Source organism: Protopterus annectens, chromosome 3.part1 (assembly GCF_019279795.1).
Source record: "Protopterus annectens isolate FY-2018-M chromosome 3.part1, PAN1.0, whole genome shotgun sequence".
Classification (NCBI taxonomy): Eukaryota; Metazoa; Chordata; order Ceratodontiformes; family Protopteridae; genus Protopterus; species Protopterus annectens.
The window spans coordinates 1,455,822,548-1,455,845,049 of record NC_056732.1 but is presented as its reverse complement, the minus strand read 5'-3'; the positions used below and the strand labels follow the sequence as shown (position 1 = coordinate 1,455,845,049).

The window sequence follows — 22,502 nt, the reverse complement described above, 5'->3', positions numbered from 1 at the left end:
GAATTAAGGAAAGATGTCATTCATTTTCAGAGGGACAGCCATACTTGGGAGAATAGTTGGCTTTGTCACTGCTAAGATGCTCATTAAGTTTGTTAATTTAGATAGGAACACAGAAGAAGTCAGATAGACATTGATTCTACCCAAATATTCCAGAGACATTGCTACAGTCTCCTCTTCCTACACTTTCAGGAATGTATGTATGTATGCAGTTAAACTTTTACTTGCAGCATTAGATTCAAGGTTGTAAAGATGAAATACATACTCTAGTTACCAGTTGTCATTGTTGTGTCCACAAAGAAAGTCTGGTACCTGCAAACAGATTAGCCAGGTTGTTATGAATAAACATGGCCAGATGGTTAATACAAATATAATTCCCCTGTAGGCAAATGGTACTTATGGTTCTAAGTTCTTCCTGGATGCAAAACCCTTAGTAATGAAATGTGCCACATAAAAGGACTTTCTGAACACAGTGGCAATGTGGTGGTCAAAAGAGAGGTTGCTGTCAACCAGTGTTCGCCTTCTGTGTTCAGTGGACTACTATTGATGTGATAATTCATGGGAACCAAGTTTTTCCCAAAGGGGATGACGACACATTTTTTTTGGTATTGAGCTTAAGGCCATGGTTCTGACACCAGTCGTCGGTCTCAGTGAGGCCTTTCCATAGGATGTCAACATCACTTGAGGAGTTAATAATAGCTCCCAACTTGCAATCCTCTGCGAACTTTGTCAGCCAGAGTCCATTCGTGTTGGCCTGGACTTCAGAGAAGTAGATGCCAAACGGGAGAGGACCCAGGACCGAACCCTGTGAGTCTCCACTCGTGACTGGTCAGCAGTCTGACTTGGAGACAGCAACTTTCACACTGTGGGTTCTATCTGTGAGCCAGTTTGCAACCCACCTAGTGATACAGAGATTGATGCCTAGCTTAGTGAGTTTTTCTATGATTCCTGAGTGGGGAATGGTATCAGAGGCCTTGCCAGATCAAGGTATGCTGTATGAACCACCTTGCCTTCATCCACAGCTCTGGTGACTGACTCAAAGAAGTTGGCCAAGTTGAGCAGGCATGATCTACCCTTCACAAAACCAAACTGTGAGGGATCCAGAATTTGGAGAGTCCCTATATCCTTATTTATTAGGTCCATGATGTTGCTTTAAATAGCTTTGCATATCAGACTCGTCAGGCTAATGGGGTGATAGTTCCCAGGGTCTGTAGTCGCTCCTCTTTTGTGGAGAGGGATGACTATAGCATTGCGCCATTCGATAGGGACAAAGCCTGAGGTGAGGCTGTGATTGAACAGGGCACACAGGTGAGGTGCCAGTTCACTCTGTAGTTCATATAGAACACAGCCAGGGATATTGTCAGGTCCCACAGAAGCTGTATTCTTGGCTTTAGACAGTGCTGTTTTAACCTGTTCAGCAGTAATACTTGGGTGCCTGGCAGTCTACTGGTATTGTGATTGGTCTTTTGAGGGGTGGGGTGAAGTTGGCACTGAATCTGTCAGCTAGTATATTGGCAATATCTGTTGGCTCTGTATAGGAGGTACCATTGTGCAGTAGTTCAGAGCGACTCTGGTATTGCCATGGATATTCTTTACATAACTTTAGAGGCCTTTTGGTTGTCTTTACTGTCTGCTGCAATTCTGTTTTCATAGCTAGCTTTAGAGGATTTAATGAGGGATCTCACCTTTTTTTCGAGGCTGTTAATTTTTTTCCAGTGTTGGGACTTCATCTTATTCCACAACAGTTTCCTCCTTCTGTTGTAGAGGTTGTTTATGGCAGGGGGCCACCAGATTGGCTTCTTTTTTTGGAGGAGAGCATCTTGGTTCTATTGGGTATGGCAAGAGCCATGCATTTGTGTACATACATGTTTGTACAGTGCATTGGTGTATGATTTGATGGTCATGTAACTATTCTTCATTTGCATGGGTGCCGTGAAGTTAGCTACCTCTGTTTTTAGGAGCCCAAAATTAGCTTTGGAGAAGTTTTTCATGGTGGGAACCTTTGGGGGGGGGGGGGGGGGCGCAGGTGAAAGAGATGTGGATTTCAAAGATGATTAGTTTGTGTTGGATCTAATCAGGGAGGAGTTGACTGTTCATGTAGAGCAATGGTCGTCGCCCATGTTAGTAATGACCAGCTCAAGAATGTTGCTACCTCTAGTGCAGGTAAGAACGAGCTGGTCCAGGGCATTGGAATTAATGAATTCCAAGAAACGTTGGTCAAGTGTATTGGTACTTGAGTAGTTTTCCCAGCTAATGGAGGGGTAGTTGAATTCGCCCAGTATGAAGGTTGGGCCCTAATATTCTGCAGGGTGCTTAGGCATGTGGAGGGTGAGTCTTGGGACATTGTTGGGTACCTATAGCAGGCTACGACCTGAATCGCTGTCTTAGCCAATGTTAGCTGCACCTGAAGTATCTCTGATGTGTTATGTTGGGCTACCAATCTGGTGGTGTGTGCATCCTTTATGAATATGGCAACACCACCACCTTTGGAGCTTCGGTCCAAGTTCTGGAGCTGAAAGGTGTGGAAAGAATTATAGCCTGGTAGTGGAGAGGTGCTTTCTGCTGCCTTGAACCAGATCTCTGTTACAGCACAAATGTCGATGTTCTCTATTTTAAGGGGTGCTTCGAATGAGTGCATTTTGAGATTTAGACCTCCAACGTTGAGCAGCATGACCCTCAGATTGCATTTGTTTGTAGCTGTTACGGTGGTAATTTGGTCTTTGGAACACCGCCTAAAAAAAGGCATTATAGGGGTGGCAAGAGCCTTGGCCAGTATCCGGAAGCCCAGGTGTGACAGATGCAGGCCATCTCTGGCAAAGCATCGAGGTCTGTCAGTCATGTCTTCCCAGGCAGACGGATACTGGAACCTCTTAGAATGACACCAGAAACGTAGCCAATTGTTGAAAATCAATAATTTTCTGCTTGAACTGTGGTATAATTCTGGGTGATGGTAGGATGTTGCTCAGGGCTAGGGTCATACCCGCCTAGGCTACATAATCCGAGAGCTCCTCCATGTCTCTTTTCATGTAGTCCAGGGAGGTACGTCTCAGGTCATTCACATCCACATGTACAATGACAGAGTCATATTTGTACCTATTGTTGAGGGACCTGAGTGTGTGCTTTATGTGACGGATCCTGGCACCTAACAGGCAGCTGACTGTTACTTTCTCCTTATTCAACCTAGTGAGTGGGACATCAGTATGCCTCACTATCGAGTCACCTATGACTAGTGTGTTGAGCATGCTGTTTTGCTTTAGGGGGCTTTGGTTGAGTGGCACATTGTTTAGAAGAGTTATGTTGCTTGTCATGTCCCCCCTTTTTTTTTTTTGCCCAGTAGCACTAATTTCAGTAGATAAGATAAACATATCTGTTTTGGCTGCTAAGCTTCAGAGGTTGTTTTTGTGTCTTAACCAAGTAGGTTTTGTAGAAGGGAGCCTTACCAAATGAGATTTGTCAAAATGTGCTTGGCTTGTGATGAGGGCATACAAATACAAATGATTGCGCAATAGGATTGTAGAGAATCTTTTTTCCTAAGTAGTAGTATCAGTGAAAATAGAAAATCATGCACATATATATGTCCAAATAGGAACATTTCTGTAAAATATATCTAGACATAGTTAATATGACATCATTCATACCGCAAGAAGAACTGCATATCTAGATAAAATGTTAATACAAAAAATAAGGCAAATGCATGAGATGCATTGTGTATTGGCCTGTCACTTGACCAAGCATATCTCATGAGTCAGTGTACTAAGCAGAAACTGCTGTGCCAGAAATATTGTGAATGCCAACTCCTTCCTATAAAAATTACCATTGTGGATCTCTAATGACTTCCTTTCTTGTGTTCCAGCCCACTCTTCTATTAGGTTATTGCACCACATCTTATGTATTGGGTTACTGTCCAGCTTTAATTTACCCCACCCTAACAACTTCTATATCTCTGCAGTCATATGTATGTTGTCACAAGGTCCTTTTGCTCTCCCTTTCCTTGCTAATATTATCTTATCTGACATTGTTCCTTTGTATGGCTCCCCTCTCTCCAATTTTTATCACTGCTTAAGCTGATTCTGGTTTCCAGAAGTTTGCCGTAAAATAGATGCTTTCTGAGCATTTATTATTTAACCATTTAGATGCCTGACAATATTTTTGAATAACTTTATCTCTGACATGGCCTAGGACAATTAGAATTGTTTCATAGTATATTGTGCAGTTTCAACAGGTGACATAGAGTGGTATTGCACAGTTGTTGTACTGCAAATTCCTTCTTGGAAAGATCTGAAATGTTGTAAGGAACCAGACAGAGGTACTTGTACTTTATTTACTTGCTATGTGTCATGAACCCTTGGTATAGACAGCATGACTTATAAGTTACAAAGCCACATTTCAGTGGTTCTTGAAGCTTCCTGAGTAATTTTTTTGGAGATGTGGCAGGTAGTCAGATGTGTATTTGAATGTGGAGTCATCTGCATATTGTATTAGGGAAGCCTATTGTGTAGATGGGTAACACACACACAAACACACAAAAACAGTATGGTTACCTGCCATTCGATAGATTGATCAAATGAAATGCAAAATCACTGAATCCAAGTGGTGGCAAGCCCATTTCACTGAATGACAATTTGACTGAAATGCCATTTTATTGAATATAGTATAGGTAGATATAGCTCTGTACTAATGAAGCAGAAATATTTAGATCTGAATGAAGAAATTTTAGTTGATGCTTGAGATGATCACAGGATGATAGGAAGTTACTAGGCTATTGGCCCTACGGCCCTTATAATTCTAGCCAACAGTTTAGCCCATTGTTTAGACAAATCAGCACCCGATCTACACATACTCACTGCCTCTCTGTTTTATATATGTGCATCGACCATGATTCCCTGTAAGTGGTATTTTCATTTTTCTAAATAGTTGTGCAACTGTGAAGTCAGTATATTTAAGTAAGGGGATGGGGGTGCATGGGGGCTTACCCCTTTGCAGAAAAGTGTTTTTGAATATGTTTGACATGTGTATTTTTACTGTATCTTATTTCAGTTATTTTGAATCCATTTTATATGGTCATTGAAATTGACTTTCAGCCATTTTGACTGACTGAATCACACAATTGGCCTTTCAATGAATTGCCTGCAACCTGTATGTGTATTTAATGTTTGTCGTGTTGACTTATATGTCTTGCTGACTATCAGTTTTATATGTTGTTGCTAAATATTTGGGGCATATTTTGAGTAGCACGCTAAATGAGTGAAAGGCCTGCTGTACATTGGGTTATATCTGTACGCAATGTAAATTATGTTATTCAGTTTGGTGCTTCCTGCTTTTGAAGTAGGTGTTTAGGTGTATTACTTAAAACATTTGCTTTTAGTGGCATTAATAATTTGGGGATGAAAATAGAAAATAAGAATGTGATAAATAGAGGTAAAGCTTACAGTTTAAACTTATGAGATAGGTACATTTTTATGAAATAACAAATAGTCCAGAAAATCATGTATGGTTTGCTTACCCTTTAATGCCCCTGATTTCTGTTTGAACAGTTTGACTAATTCCGTTTGTAGCTTTATCTGGGTGAGAATAGCCACACTTGTAAGCAGGGATACGCTATGGCACCAGAACTGGGAAGGGAATTAATATGCCATTTTATTTTTTAATATGCCAAATTTTGAATGGAGGGCCATTACAGGGCAAGTTAAAGTAGTGTTTCAGGTTGACCAGGATCTAAAATGTAGGAAGAAAGAAGACAGGTCATGCACATTTACCGTTTCCTGTTTCGAAAAAGACTTTAGGTGGCTCTTTTTATCCCATAATGAGATTGATGGTGGCATTGTGGCCTTAAGGTTATGGCAAAGACACATCTAAAAAAGAGCTCTGAAAATAACAGAATGCATACTCAAGGTAATAAATGAGTGTTTACCTTAAGGAAGTTTCAGAAGGAAGTTTGTCATGCTGGATTGCCTGGCAGTTTAGTGCAGAGATTTTTGGTGATGAGTTGTGAGCTATGCTTATCCTACAATCCTTGGTCCAAATTCTTTGGTGCACATTTCCCTGCTGTGTGACTTTGAGCAAATAATTTAACAAAACAGAGCCCCGATTTGTACTGCAGAGGATGCGCTTGATTGGTTTGCATAATTAACAACTAACCAACCAAACATACAGATAAAATAAAAGAATCCAGAGTAGCTATGGGCATACATTATTATGTCCCAGTTGTTCCCACTTTTGACTTGAACCTAGCCATTTAAGTGGTCATTCTTCAGAATCTTTTCTAGGTCAGCTCCTGTAGAATAGGTGCTGCAGTCGATCCAAGGTAAGGAAAGCTGTATGCAGGCGTGTATGATCACTTTGTAATAGATTGACTTATAATTTTTACTGAGCACAGTGAAAGTTTGCATTTATGTCAGAGGATTAGATTACTGGAGAAAGTCAGGTGTTGACCACTAGGTCTTTGGACGAAGGAAGTATGAAAAATGACTAGAACACAGTCTTAACTTAGAACACAGTCTTAACTTCTGACTCCCTGTGGTAAAAGGACTTTTATTGGAGAATTAGAACCTGTCATTTTAAGACTGCAGATAAATTACCTTGTGGAAGGGGACAGACTTAAATAGCTGCCAGGTGGAATGTTTGAGAATGGCTTCAAAAGTTTACTTTGCCATCCGAGGTTTCCCTTGCAGGCAGTCATTTTGGGAATTAACCACTTTTTCAGCAATCACTTTGAGTATCATATTGCTATTTCAGGAGTACCTGAGAAAGCAGGGGTTACATATTATTGAAGTATATGTTGCTGTTGTTAAGATAATGGCTGACAGATCATGGTGAAAATAATTCAAACCAACAGACTTGGTACATGATTACATGAGCATTGTACTGAATTAAATTAGTCGCTGCAAAAGCCTTTAGAAGGGTGGGAGGTAGAGACAGGTGTAAGAAGATTGAGTTTCCTGAAGCATCTGTTTAGGAAGTAGGGAAAGCCCTGTATAGGCATACTTACTGTAAATGTCTGCCTAGAATTTAAACAGTTGTTGCTAGTATTATTTTAGTCCTATTTTATAGTTATGTATATTTTGATTTACGGCAGATAAAATGACTTAATGCATATGTTGTGATTCTAAAAACATGATACTGCATTTATTGTCTCAGGGGTTTACCGAGAAGAATGTTACAGATTGTAAATGGTTTTAAAAATCTTGTCATGGCAAACAGAGATATGCTAAATAGGATCAGCCGTCTCTGTGAGCTGTGAAACTCACATTGAGAAACTGGTTTGTTGCGGAATAACCTCTCCTAACCACTGCTCCCTGGTTCCTGTCTGTAAACTTTACTAATTTGGGTCCTACCTCATGTCCTTTAATTAACCTCTCATCCTCCAGAGGCCTTGCTTGAATCTAGGTATGTCACACTCACTGGGTTCCCTTTGTCTAGCTCAGTTATGATAAGAAGTGGAATTGTATTTCACCTTGTGGTGCAGTGATGATGTCTGGGCAAGTCGGTGTTCAGAGAGTTCTAGTGCCTTACACAGCAGAATCTGTTCCATAACATTTTCAAGGACATATGTGAAGGAAATAGCACTAACCGTACTATACGGTCAACCTCTTTCTACACTTTTCCCTTCCCTGTATTGTGATACATCTTAAAGCTTTCTCTGATCTTTTAAAACAGCTCTGGAGTCCAAAGAGGCCTATATTTGTGCTAAAACTCCTTTAAACATTAAGTACAGCAGGTGTCAACTGTTACTTTTCAATCTGTCTGGTTCGGCAGATATGTACGTTCTACTTTTCCATACAGATGTATTACCTTTAATTTTTTTTTCAGTAAAAACAAAAAAAGAGCGAGAAGTACATTAGAGCCTTAGTATGCACTGTGGATTCTTTTGTGTTTTTTCCCCTAATTTCCAGATACCCTCTAATCTTTAGGAAAGGCCTTTCTGAAACACACACACACACACACACACACACACACACACACACACACACACACACACACACACACACACACAAGTTTTTAGGCTCACCAAGCCCTAGCCCCAGCTGTTTTTTTAGACAGGTTTGGCCTTTTGTTTTCCACTAACAGGCATGTCTCTAGCGTTTTCTTAGGTAAATGACTCCTGTACTTCTGCACCTTTCATTTGTGTTATCTACAGTTCTCTTTTATACCCTGTACATGCTTTAGCCAAACTGTATACCTTTTCTTCTGACTTTCTCTCCCACCCAGTGGATCTAGTCTATTTATTCTCATATTCTAATTTCAATAGTTCTACAAAATTTGTGAACCAATACCATCCCATCATATTTTTATTCTCACTTGTGTGGTGCTTTATGTGGTTTAAACTGAACTTTATTTGTTGTTTTATTTTGCAGTTGTATATAATATCATCAGTACTGTTTGTAGACTTGAGTGAAAGCTCTGTGTATTTAGTCGCAGTGCAGTGTAAATTAAGATTAATGGTGTTTTTCACTCTTTAGGAGAATTAAACAAAATAGGAGATTGCCTAATGGTAGCTCGTGGTGGACGTGGTGGTTCCTTTGTAACCGACTTTCTGCCATCCAAGGGTCAAGTACAAATGATACGGCTTGACTTTAAGCTTGTAGCAGATATTGGCCTAGTAGGGTAAGTAATACTTATAATGCTAGAATTTTTGCTGTTATACAAATAAAATACTTGTTTATTCTTGAAACGCTTCAGTTTTGCACCATGTATATTCACACTTTGTTTAATGAAATCAAATAAATGTCCCATAAAGACCACCATGATAAGTATCTTTTTTGCTTAGGAGCTTCTCATGACCATACGACCTGTTCTGTGTGTCTGGCTTTCATACCGAAGACCTTATGTAGTAGGCTTTCTTCCCTTGCCTTGTATATTGAGAATCAGCACCTTAAGTTTCTCACTAAAGATACAACGGAAAGAATCCCCCCCAGGGTCATCCGTTAAGGAAGAGGAAGGTTATAAAATTGACTGGAATCTTCCACTATGTGTCCTCTGCCAGATGTTTCTCCCAAGGTCAGTGAGAACCCAGAGGGAGCTCTGTGTAACCCATGTTCCACAGGAAAGAAGTATATCCTGGTGGTAGTAGATTATGCTACTAGATACCCTGAGACAGTGGCTGTGTCCTCCATCGAGGCAGAAAAGGTGGCAAATGCTTTGTTAGAGATTTTTAGCAGGGTAGGTTTCCTGAGAGAAATACTGACTGATTGAGAGGTGCCAATTTCTTGTCAGACCTGCTGGCTTGTCTGTGGAAGTGCTATGGGGTGAAGCACCTAAAGACCACCCCCAGAGTACATTTCCTCCTCTGGGTCAGTAATTAAGGAGCCTAAATCCTCACCACTGACACTGGTAAGGGACATTCACTTGTCACAAAAATAGATACACACAGTATTTCCTGGTGCAGCTGGCTGCACCAAGCCCAATTTTCATTAAAAGCACACAGGGAACACACTTGGTCTGGGGCGCGAGCAGACACACACACACACACACACACACACACACACACACACACACACACACACACACACACACACACACACCACACCACACCACACCACACCACACCACACCACACCACACACACCTGGGAAAGGCTGGTACAGATTTACTAGCTATGCCCTTCTGCCTAGACAATAAAGAAGTTGCTGTAGTTGCTGCCACCAGGACACTCCAAAGCCAGCTACTGTAAGGCTGTTACAAGGGTACCCAATTATACTTAATTAAATTAATTCTGATACAAGTGGTACTGTTAACCAAACAGCAAGGCTTTGAGGAGTGGCCACAGTGTCACCAAGTAAATATAAGTACTCTCAAAGATTAAAATATTCTCTAAAAGACCAGCCACAATGAAAAGTTTAAGTATATTTACTAATCTTCTTCTTTCGGCTTTTCCCGGATAGGGGTCACCACAGCGGATCACCTGTCCGCTCATGATTGGCAGTGGAGTTTTACAAGAGTTTTAGTCACAGGAAATATTAAAATAACACAGGCGAATAGATTCACACAGATACAGAAAAAAAGTAATTAACTAATTTCACTATATTTTCCTGACTGATCTAAAGAATTACTATTCCCTAGTTACTTAGTAAAGCAAGGCAGGATGATGTGGGTAAGTGATCCTCCTTTGTCAGGTTTCAAAAATAGACTGCTGTGAGACTTCTGTATCATCTTGTATTAAAAACATCATTTTAGTGCTGAATTACAGAATAGCATCACATACATCTGGTCATCTGACATGGTCCCCATACTAACCCCTTTTACTAGAAGCTGAACCAGAATGTTACACACACAGATAAAGCTTTGCTAAGATGTGTTATAGCATCTGGAAGCCATAAAACCATTTCAAGACTTCCACTCTTCCAGGGTAGCAATTGGTTCACTGCTAAGGACAATATAGCAGGATTCCTAGTCCTTATTTTCACAGACATTTTGTCTGTGGCTGCAATCAGAACTGTAAGATACAATCTTTATGACATAAATTAAGTAATTCAATTTCAGGATGTTTTTCTAAAAGTTAGCTGGGGCTAAGTTTAAATTCTTCTCTTCCAGTATCTTCTATTACAGTAGTACAGTCTGACATACATGTATATTTATTTGCTGTCCAGTAGGACACACTGTTGGCACATTTGTAACACAAGCAACTTTACCAATACATTTCAGCAGAAGCACCTGTACAAGTCAGTTTGATGTACAGATGACATATAATTCTTTACAAAACTCCAGGTAGCTATGCTGGCACATATGTTACACGTCCACTGCCCTACTTCTCCTGGCTTAGTTGGCAATACCTCACATTGCCACAGGGACTACCTCTCAAATGGTTTATCAGTTTCTTAAGTTGTAGTTATGATGCAGCAGATTCCTTTTCTAGGGCTGCTGCTTTTGGTTTAATGATGAGGAGGTATTCTTGGCTTAGGCTTCAGTCTTTACATGATGATATCAAAGTTAAATTGATGGATGCTCCTCTTGATAATAAATATTTCTTTGGAGAAGCAGCTGCTGGTTTGTTTAACTCCCTTCAGGATAAGGAGAAGGCCTGAAACTACCCGAATAAGCCCCAGCCTTTGTTCGCAGGCAATCTCACCGTCCTACTAAGGACAAAAAGAGTGAGCTCCTCCTACTAAAGCTACTCAGACTTCAGGGACTCTGACATCTTGCATTCCTGATAAACCAGGTGCTGTATGACTATCCTCCTGCTAAAGCTACTCAGACTTCAGGGACTCGGACGTCTTGCATTCCTGATAAACCAGGTGCTGTATGACTATCTGTTACTTCCCAGACTCATTCCTCTTTCCCTTCACCTTTCTCATTCTCTTCCTGTTTGGCTTCAGATTATTCAAGATTCTGGGGTTCTGTCCATTATTTGCCAGGGGTATTTCATGGTGTGGAAATCTCATCCCCCTTTTATGGGTATTCCTCAGTCTCCTTGGGAGCAACTCCCTTTTTTCCTCTCCTTGGGAGCAACTCCCTTTTTTCCCCTAGAGGTTCTTTGAGACCTTTTGACTCTGGGTGCTATTCAGGAGGTACCTGTATCCCAAAGGTGGAGGGGTTTTTACAACAGAATGTTTCTAGAGCCCAGAAAAATGGTACTTGGATACCAATTCTAGACCTCTGTCATCTAAATACTTTTCTGAAGGTGCCCTCCTTTTGAATGTTGTCCCTTCAGACTCTCTCTCTCTTTTTTCCTTGTTTTCCTCTTTTGCTACCTATTGCGTATATGGTATCTCTGGATCTCAAGGATTCTTATCTCCATATTCTGATCCATCCCTGTTTCAGGAAGTTTTTGCATTTTTCTGTTGCGTCCTGACATTTTCAGTTCTCTGCTTTGTCCTTGGGCCTTTCTATTGCACCAAGGGTATTCACCAAATGCCTCGCTCCTGAGATTGCCTTTTGCAGGCTTCATGGGATCCAGACTATTTCCTTTCTTGGATTACTTGCTGATTCATGTATCCTCTCCAGAGATTCTTTTGCAAAGTTTTCATTTTACCATCTCCCTTCTTCAGATCCTGGGTTCACAATAAATTTCAAGAAGTCTTCTCTGACTCCTCCTCAGGAGCATGTCTTTCTGAGTTGTAAGATTCAGACTGTGATTTGCTAGCATCCCTGCCTCCTCCTAAGGCATTGCCTCTCATTTCCTTCTTTCAAACTCTTCTTTCTCTGGACTCCATTACCAGGGAGTTTCTGAGAGCTCTGGGTTTCATGGCATCCACCATTCCTGTTCTCCCTGTGGCCAAACTCCACATGAGAAAGTTTCAGTGGTTCCTGAAGTCAAGTTTGGCTTCAACATGCACATCCAGTAGAATTTGTAATTCCTCTTCTTTGTTGCCTCAAAAAGGGACTTCACTGGTGGTTCCAGCAGTTGTCTCTGATTCCAGGGCTCCCTTTTCACCCCCCTTTTCCCTCTCAGGAATTGTTCACAGATGCTTCAGAAGTGGGATGGGGAGCAGCATTTGGCCCCCTAAAGGTACATGGGGTGTGATTGCCTCTTCAGCACAAGAAGCACATCAGTGTCCAAGAGATGAGTGCTCTCATGCTGGCTTTTCAGGTTTTCATCCTCTTTTCTCTCCCGGGCCTCTCAAGGTATTTACCGACAATACCACAGTGATGTGGTATATAAACAAACAGGGGGGAACATGATCTTATCTTCTTTGCCAGTTGGCATTCTTGGTATGGGATCTTGCTGTCAAGTCTGAAGTGACTCTTCAGACAGTTTACATCCCTTCAGGTCAAAACATTGTGGCAGACATTCTTTGCAGGTTTTTAACTCAATCCCACAAATGTATGTTTCACAAGGATGTGTTTCTGGGCATTGTCCACCAGTGGGGTACTCCTGAAGTAAGATCTGTTTTCCTCCTGTCTGAACAGCTAACTTCCTCTATTTTGTGCCAGAGTCTCATGACCTGTGGTATGGAAGGTGGGCACCTTCTTTTTCTCTTGGAAGAGGATGTTTCTTTATGCATTCCTTCCCCTTCCTCTCTTTCCCAAAGTCCTGTTCAAAATTCAAAAGGATGCTCCCAGAATCTTTTTGGTGACTCCCTTTTGGCCGCGACAACATTGGTTCCCCTCTTCTTCTGACTTTAGCCAAGGGCAGTTATCACAAGTCACCTCACAGGGTGGACTAACTCTCACAAGGCAAGGGGATCCCTCATCCATCCTCACCTGTCCACTCTTCAACTGATTCTGTGGGCGATAGGATTTTGACTCCACATAGACACTTTCTTTCTGAGGATGTGCCGTGGTCCTGCAGGAGGCCAGGAAGCCCACTACTACAAAATCCTACTTATCCGAATGGAAAACGTTTTCTGTTTGGTGTCTGTCTTGTAACCTGGACCCACTTACTGCGTATGTTCCTCTGTTGCTCTCATTTGTGTGAGTTGCTCAGTGCCAGTTTGGCCTTTTCTTCTATTAAGGCCAACTTAGCAGCTATCTCTGCTTCCTTCTTTGGCTTCTAGATTTGAGGCTAAACAGTTTCTTACAGGCGTCCTTCATATGAGGTCTCCCAGTCTGTTCCTCTTCCCTGGGATCTTAATTTTGTTTTGGAGAAGTTGACTCAAGCTGCTTTTGAGCCTGCTGTTTCAGCTTCCTTGCAACATTGCTTTTGGAAGACTGTTCTTATGTTGACCCTTAATTCTGCCAGATGAGGGTCGGAGCTTCAAGCCCTTAATGGCTTATCCTCTGTTTTTAATTGTTTCATAAGGACAGGGTGTCCTTGCGTGTACTAATCCTTCTCTTATGCCTTTGGTGGTTAATGAGTTGTCACTTAATCAGTCTATTCATTTCCCTACTTTTTTTCCCCTCTCCTCAATCTGACATTGAGAGGGTGCTGCATACTTTTGACATGCATAGACAACTTGGTTTTATTTGAATAAGACTAAGGCTATTAGAAAATCTGATCATTTTGTTTCTTTTCATCCTAGATCCTTAGGATTCGTTGTATCCAGGCAAACTATTTCTTCTTGTATTTCAAAGGCTATTTTTCTTTGTTATACATTTCTTTGTGCCGGTTCCAAGCCCGGATAAATGGGGAGGGTTGTGTCAGGAAGGGCATCCAGCGTAAAACTTCGCCAAAACATTTCATGCAGACACCAAGAAACATTTTTATACCGGATCGGTCGGTCGAAGCCCGGGTTAACAACGACCGCCACCAGTGCTGTTAGCCTACAGGGTGCTGGCGGAAATTGGGCTACTGTTGGCCGAAGGAGAAGAGGTGGAAGACATGGCTGAAGGCAGGAAGAGAGGAGAAAGGCTAGGACTGTGGTAGTGAGGGTCGGAACTTTGAATCTTGGCAGTATGACTGGTATAGGGAGAGAGCAAGGTGATACGATGGACAGAAGGAAGGTTGGTATATTGTGTGTGCAAGAGACCAGATGGAAGAGGAGTAAGGCTAGGTGTATCGGAGGTGGGTTCAGATTGTTTTATCATAGTGTGGATGTGAGGAGAAATGGCGTAGGAGTTATTCTGAAGGAACAGTATGCTGAGAGTGTTTTGGAGGTGAAAAGAGTGTCGGATAGAGTGATGTTTATGAAGCTGGAAATTGATGGTGTAATGATGAATGTTATTAGTGCGTATGCTGCACAAGCTGGGTGTGCAATGGATGAGAAAGAAAAGTTTTTGAGTGAATTGGATGAAGTGGTGATGACTGTACTCAAGGGTGAGAGAGCGGTGATTGGAGCAGATTTCAATGGGCATGTTGGTGAAGGGAACAGAGGGGATGAGGAAGTGATTGGTAGGTATGGTGTTAAACAAAGGAATGCAGAAGGTCAGATGGTAGTGGATTTTGCGAAAAGGATGGACATGGCTGTGGTGAATATGTATTTTAACAAGAGGGAGGAGCATAGGGTGACATACAAGAGTGGAGGAAGATGCACACAGGTGGATTATATCTTCTGTAGGAGGGCCAGTTTGAAGGAGATTGGAGACTGTAAAGTGGTGACCGGAGAAAGTGTAGTTAGGCAGCATAGGATAGTGGTTTGTAGGATGACGTAGGTTATCAAGAAGAGGAAGAGGAGTGTGAGGGCAGCACCAAGGATCAAAGGGTGGAAATTGAAAAAGGGTAATTGTGAGGTGGAGTTTAGGGATGAGTTAAGGCAGGCACTGGGTGGCAGTGAAGAGTTACCAAATAGCTGGGTAACTACAGCAGAGCTAGTAAGGGAGATGGCTATAAAGGTGCTTGGTATCACATCTGGACAGAGGAAGGACGACAAGGAGACATGGTGGTGGAATGAGGAAGTACAGGAGAGTATACAGAGAAAGAGGTTGGCAAAGAAGAAGTGGGATTGTCAGAGAGATGAAGAAATTAGACAGGAGTATAAGGAGATGAGGTGCATGGCAAAGAGACAGGTGGCAAAGGCTAAGGATAAGGCATATGAAGAGTTGTATGAAAGGTTGGACACTAAGGAGGGAGAAAAGGACCTGTACCGATTGACTAGACAGAGGGACCGAGCTAGGAAAGATGTGCAGCAGGTAAAGGTGATAAAGGATAATGAGGGAAACATACTCACAAGCGAGGAGAGTGTGTTGAGGAGATGGAAAGAGTACTTTGAGGGGTTGATGAATGAAGAGAATGAGAGGGAGAGAAGGTTGGATGATGTAGGGATAGTGAATCATGAATTACAATTGATTAGCAAGGATGAAGTAAGGATAGCTATGAAGAGAATGAAGAATGGAAAGGCTGTTGGCCCAGATGACATACCTGTGGAAGCATGGAGGTGTTTAGGTGAAATGGCAGTGGAGTTTTTAACCAGATTGTTTAATGAAATCTTGGAAAGTGAGAGGATGCCTGAGGAATGGAGAAAAAGTGTTTTGGTACCGATTTTTAAGAATAAGGGTGATGTGCAGAGCTGTAGTAACTACAGAGGGATTAAATTGATCAGTCACAGCATGAAGTTATGGGAAAGAGTAGTGGAAGCAAGGTTAAGAAGGGACGTGAGCACTACAGATACGATCTTTGCTCTGAGAGTGTTGATGGAGAAGTACAGAGAATGTCGGAAGGAGTTGCATTGTGTTTTTGTAGACTTAGAGAAAGCATATGACAGGGTGCCTAGAGAGGAGTTGTGGTATTGTATGAGGAAGTCAGGAGTGTCAGAAAAGTATGTAAGAGTGGTACAGGATATGTACGAGGGTAGTGTGACAGCGGTGAGGTCTGCTGTGGGAGTGACAGATGCTTTTAAGATGGAGGTGGGGTTACATCAAGGATCAGCTCTGAGCCCTTTCTTATTTGCAATGGTGATGGACAGGTTGACAAACGAGATCAGACAGGAGTCCCCGTGGACTATAATGTTTGCAGATGACATTGTGATCTGTAGTGAGAGTAGGGAACAGGTGGAGACGACCCTGGAGAGATGGAGATATGCTCTAGAGAGAAGAGGAATGCAGGTCAGCAGGACTTCGACAGAATATATGTGTGTGAATGAGAGGGAGGATAGAGGAATAGTGAGGATGCAAGGAGTAGAGGTGGTGAAGGTGGATGAGTTTAAATACTTGCGGTCAGTAGTTCAGAGTAACGGTGAGTGTGGAAGAGAGGTGAAGAAGAGAGTACAGGCAGGATGAAGTGGGTGGAGAAAAGTGTCAGGAGTGATTTGTGACAGACGAGTACCTGTAAGAGTGAAAGGGAAGGTCTACAAGAGGGTAGTGAGACCAGCTATGTTATATGGGTTGGAGACAGTGGCATTGACAAAAAGGCAGGAGTTTGAGCTGGATGTGGCAGAATTAAAGATGTTAAGATTTGCACTGGGTGTGACGAGGGTGGACAGGATTAGGAATAAGTATATTAGAGGGTCAGCCCAGGTTGGAAGGTTTGGAGACAATGCCAGAGAGGCACGATTACATTGGTTTGGACATGTGCTGAGGAGGGATGCTGAGTATATTGGGAAAAAGATGCTAAGGATGAAGCTACCAGGTAACAGGAAAAGAGGAAGGCCTAAGATAAGGTTTATGGATGTGGTGAGAGAAGACATGCAGGTGGTTGGTGTGACAGAGCAAGATGCAGAGGACAGGAAGAAATGGAAACGGGTGATCTGCTGTGGCGACCCCTAACGGGAACAGCCGAAAGAAGATGATGATGATGATACTTTCATGATAAGAGTCTTCCTTCTTCTGTAAAGGCTCATTGTACTGCAGCTGTGGTTTCATCTGGTGCCTTTTTCAAGGGGTTGGATACTAATTATTTTCTTGAAGAAGCTACCTAGATTTTTGTGCATACTTTCACCAAACATTACATGTTGGCTGGTATCTCCAGAGCTAGAGCTGGTTTTGTTAGGGCCATTCTTCATGGCTTCTTAGCGGGCTCTACTGCTCCTTCCTCCTCCCAAGTTTCTTGAGCTTTGGCAGTCTCCCATATGTGAAGAATACTGCAACAGTGAAGGAAAGGAGATAGTACAGTTGTATAAAATCTTATAACAATAGATGTCCTTTCCTTCATTGTTGCAATATTCACTCCCTCCCTCCTTCCCCGTAGTCCTTTTCCTTCCTGCATGTACTGGTATCTCCTGGGTTTCCTTAGACTGGTGTTCCTGCTGGGGTAATCAGTTCTGAAGGTGGTACATCCAGATGTCACCTTTGTACCCTATACTATGCAAGGAGCATTCATGTGATGTTCAGTGTACCTTAAAGCAACAGCAGGCTTTGGTATACTGGCCGAGACTTTAGCTAGATTCCTTAGTCTTGCATCTTGAGTCTAATGGCATCTGCCAGTCATTTAGAGGTTGAGTGGCCTAGGTGTAAGAGGGGAAAAAGATAGGAGATCCAAGCTTAGGCCCTCAGACAACAAACGTTCTCCATCTGTTTCTCCTTTTAAGCTTGTGATTATTGAAGAAGGCGTGGAGCTTTTGCAGCCCCCTTCTGTGTCTGTGGTGGCGGCGCAGGCCTCTGTCGAGACCCATTTGGAAGTACAACATGTGGTTGGGTGCCTCTATTTCTGCCCAGGCCCTTGCTTTTAGCTGTTCAGTCGTGTCCGGGGCCACTCAGCAGTCCTAGGCTGCTGAAGAATGCTCACTTCCCAGTGACATTTCTTTGCAGCTTCGGCCTACACCATTTCATCTTTCTTCAGAGAGACAGGTGTCAGGATGTCGGACATCCCGTGGCTCAAGGCCAAACTAAGTACAACAGCAAACACTAGAAACACCGTGCCGGAGATGATAAATGTGTGACTGCTATTGAGATAATTACAAGTCCCAACAAATAATAGAACGAATGCAGTCCACAAACTTGGCAAAAAGTGAACAACCACAGTCATAAAATGTAAAAGAACCACGTTTAATGTTAAGTTGTCAATCTCGCCTTCATTCTTGCTTGATGGGTTCGGAGCCGATCCTCGGCTCCTGCTTTAGCTCGAGAACTCCTTTTACCAGCTCGAGGCAGCCCCATATCCCATGATGCAAGGCAGGAAGTACCCAGATCTCGTTTGCCGCTTCGCTTGGGAGGTCTTCTCTTTACCAGCTCCTGGTAAGTAGTTCACATTTGTGATATTTCAAGCCCCTTTTAGTTTAAAACTAATTTTGTGATAGTTTAATTTTAATTCTACCCCTTTTCTGACAGAAATCCCTGTCACTTTTAATTTTTTGTTAGTCAATATTCCTATCCCCCCCCCTGTTAGGGTGTGTGTGTTGGTGTTTTTTTTTATAAAATACCTCTTGGTATTTTGTTTAATTTAATTTTGACTGGTGTGTCTGTGTGTGTTGTGTTTAGGCACCATGTCTAAGGAGAGGGTTTCAGGTTTTAAGAAGTGTGACTCGTGCTGTCAGAAGATGTCTCTGACAGACGGTCACTGCCTGTACTGTTTGGGCCCTCTTCACCTGCAGGACTCCTGTGCTATTTGTCACTCCTTCAGCCAGAGAGTCCTGCAGGAGAGGCCGTAACAAGTTGATTCTCAGGGGTCTTCTTAAGCCGGAGGGCTCTCCGGCTAAGTCGGCTCCACAAAATCAACTAAAACTGCCAAGGCCCAGGCTTCTGTTTCTAAGCCTGTGGCCTCGGCTCCGACTGAGTCGAGATCGCTCCGGCTGGAGCCGATTCTGAATCCAAAGCTTTGGCCGATGGCTATCGGTGCGAATCTGTTGACCACTTGATGTCGGCTCCGATCGGCTCCGACACCCATGTGGCGCAGGCATCGGTGTCGGCTCCGATCGGCTCCGACACCGTTACTTTGGTGGCTGTATCGGCTCCGGCTGGTGCCGATACATCGAACGTTCTGTCGGCTCCGAAGTCGGTGCCGACAGGATCTGTAGTATCGGCTCTCTTGGCCCCTTCCAGGAAGAGGTGAGGTCTCCTTCCTTGGAGCCGATACTTTCGGCTCGCCGCCTCTTCTATTGAACGGAGCCATCGGAGCCGATCTTCAAGGTCATCCAGGTTGTCAGATCATGACCTAGAGAGAGTGGTCAGTAGATTACTCAAGTCACAGGTACTGGCCCAAATGTTACACAGTCCGTCTCAGCAGGCGACTGTTGGTCCACACCCGTTACAGTTCCTCCTTCAACTCTACCCCAGAGCTTGGGTTGGAGTCTTCGGCATGGTTACTGCTACGGCTGGAGGACGGACACCCCTTCTGTTCCTTCAGCCCTACTCTTATCTCCTCTTCCTTAGAGGGATTCGTGGTCGGGCTTCCATGGTCTCCTCCGAGGGGTGAGTGGCATCGGACCCTTGTCCGAGCCCGCTCTTCCCTTGGAGCCTCGGCCTTGGTGAGCTCGGCTCTGACATCTGCCTCGGAGACTTCCCTTCGGTGGTTCCTGGAGTTCCTAGCTCTTGTTCTCTCGGACCTGCCTGGGAGGGGAGCATTCGAGGTGATGAAGAGTGTACTGGCCACTGGTATCAGTCAGCAGTCTGTTCCCGTAGCTCCTCCCTCTATGGTACCTGTTGACATCTCTGCCACTTCTCTTGCTACAGGACCCAGAGATCCTCCGCCTCAGGTTTCCCCATTGGGAATTTCCCCTCTTCCGAGGATTCTCCTGATGTTTCGGGAGATCCTCCTAGGAAGAGGACTTGTAAGAGGAAGCATGTAGACTCCCGAGTCTGTCACTTGGATACTGACTTTGATGAGTCAGAGGGATCCCCTAGATCCCCTCTGAGGATGTCTCCTTTTCAGACATCCTAGAACTTCTCAAACAGAGGGAAACTGGCCCACCAACAATCCCTCTGAGGATGAGTCAGTATACCTAGAGGCGTTTGGATCTCGGCCCTCCACCTCCTGGGTGTCTCCGCCTTCGACCCCCTTATGCAGGTTATTGCACGAAGGCTTGGACAGCTCCTGACTCTGTAGAGCCAGTCCCTAGGAGGCCTTAAATTTATCACTGCCCCTAGTGACAAACAATTCCTAACCAAGGGTGTCCCGCTGATGCCATGGTGGTGGCTGCGCCACCAAAAGGAACTTGCAGATCCTTCCGTGCCCGTCCATCCTCCTAATAAGGACTCTAGGACCATGGATAGATGCAAGCGGATGTTTTCCTCAGCGACCTTTGCTATGCGTGAATTATCTTTGTCACTTCACCAGACTCCAGAGATATCCTGAAGGAGCTGGGAGAAGTAGTTCAGGATCCTACAGCTGCAGGGGCTCAAGAAAAGATTGCTTCAGCTAGGAACCCTCAATTCCATTGCTAACTCCTCCATGCGGCTAATATCTTATGCTGCGGATGGCAGTAGAGCCGCAGGCACAGGTGTGGCTCTTAGACGCCAAGCCTGGATGCGGCTATGTGATTTTGAGGATCCCTTTAAGGCGTCCTTCACAAATTCTCCCTTTGATGGGTCAGCTTTGTTTGGCCCTCAGGTGAAGGAGACCTTGACCAGGTGTGAGCAGGACGGCAAGACTCTTTCTGCTGTTGGAGTCCGTTTTCCACCCCTTCTAGGCCTTATCCCAAAGGACAGAAAGGTGGGAAAATGTGGTTCAGTAAATCCCAAGGAGGCACGCGGATTCACGTGGTCAGTTTACCCCTAGAGGCAGAGGGGTAACAACAACAGACGCTCTAGAGGCAGAGGGGTCCGAAGAACCAGGGAAACAGGGAGCCTCTCTGATAAGCCCTTTCAGCATCCCTGAGGTGTTGCCCGGCTGTCCCTCCTTGGAGGCAGTCGGGAAGATTATCACTGTACCCAGAAGCCTGGCATTCCCTCACTCAAGACAGATGGGTACAGTCGATCATATCCAAGGGTTACATAATTCCTTTCGAGGAAAGTCCTTCCCCTCAAGTTGCCTTCCAGATGTACCACCGGTCTAAGGGACATTGCAGAGTTAGAAATCTAAAACTACTGCAAAAAGAGCCATTCAGCCAGTTACAATAGACCATTCAGAGCCCGGAATCTACTCAAGGTTCTTTTGGTCCCCAAAGACGGGAGACTGGAGACCAATATTGGATCTCAGCAGACTCAACAAGTCTGTCAGGAAGACAAGATTCGAATGGTCACTCTTCAGTCAATTCTGCCCTTCTTACAGAAGGACAACTGGATGTGCTCAATAGATCTTCAGGATGCGTACTATCACATCAAAATTCACAGACGCTCCAGGAGGTTTCTCCGCTTTCAGCTGGGGTCCAGTCATTTCCAGTTCAGAGCCCTGCCCTTTGGTCTCACTACAGCCCCAGAGTGTTCACCAAATGCATGGCAGTGGTCACGGCTCACCTGAGACGTCAAGGATTCAGGTGTTTCCGTATCTCGACGACTGGCTCCTGTCAGCCACCACCAGGCATCAGCTTATACAAGCCAGGGATTACACAATAGACCTTTGTTCTCATTTGGGCATCTCAGTCAACTTCGAAAAGTCATCCTTATCGCCCTGCCAGTCTATTACCTTCATAGGCGCAAACTTAAACACTGTTCGGATGTCAGCTACCCTTACAGAACAAAGAGTTTCAGACATTCAGTCTCATGTCAGGATCATTCTGGCCAGCAAGAAAGTACAGGCCAGAATGGTTCTAAAGGTATTAGGTCTCATGGCTGCGGCCATTACTCTTCTTCCTGGCTCGATTCTACATGCGCCTCCTTCAGTGGATGCTGTTCACGCAGTGGTCATACCAGCAACTCCCAATGCGTCACCAGATTCTGGTGACACAAACATGCAAAGAACATCTTGCTTGGTGGATCACATCGTCTCAGGTTCACCAAGGCAGGTGCTTTGTACCCCCCCCGATAGCCACTGTCACCACGGATGCCTCCTGATCGGGTGGGGATCATTATCAGGGCAGGATGGTTCATGGGACGTGGCAACCGTTCGAGTACCATCTGCACATAAATGTCCTGGAGATGAGAGCAGTGCTTTTAACGTTGCAAGCCCTCAACGACTTTCTTCCCGTAGGGACAATTGCAGTCCACACAGACAACATGTCTGTAGTTTGAGTATATCAACAAACAGGGCGGAACCAAGTCCTACCCCTTGTGTAAGCGCTCAGACTTTGGCAATGGGCGATCTCCTCTCATCGGTTTCTGGTAGCAACGCATATCCCTGGGAAAACCAACATTATAGCGGACAGATTGAGCAGAGCTATTCTCATGCCTCACGAGTGGTCTCTCAAGCAATCCATAGCGGAAGAGATTTTTCTGGAATGGGG

At 43.9% G+C, this 22,502-nt stretch overlaps 1 protein-coding gene across 1 annotated transcript in view; it reads left to right on the top strand.

Moving 5' to 3' along the window:
• The window catches only part of GTPBP10 (GTP binding protein 10), a 904,437-nt gene that overhangs the window by 186,446 nt on the left and 695,489 nt on the right, over positions 1-22,502 (top strand). The window contains exon 4 of the mRNA XM_044067527.1: positions 8,457-8,601. Within this exon, the coding sequence (XP_043923462.1) occupies positions 8,457-8,601 (145 nt within the window). The remainder of the gene's footprint in view (positions 1-8,456; positions 8,602-22,502) is intronic.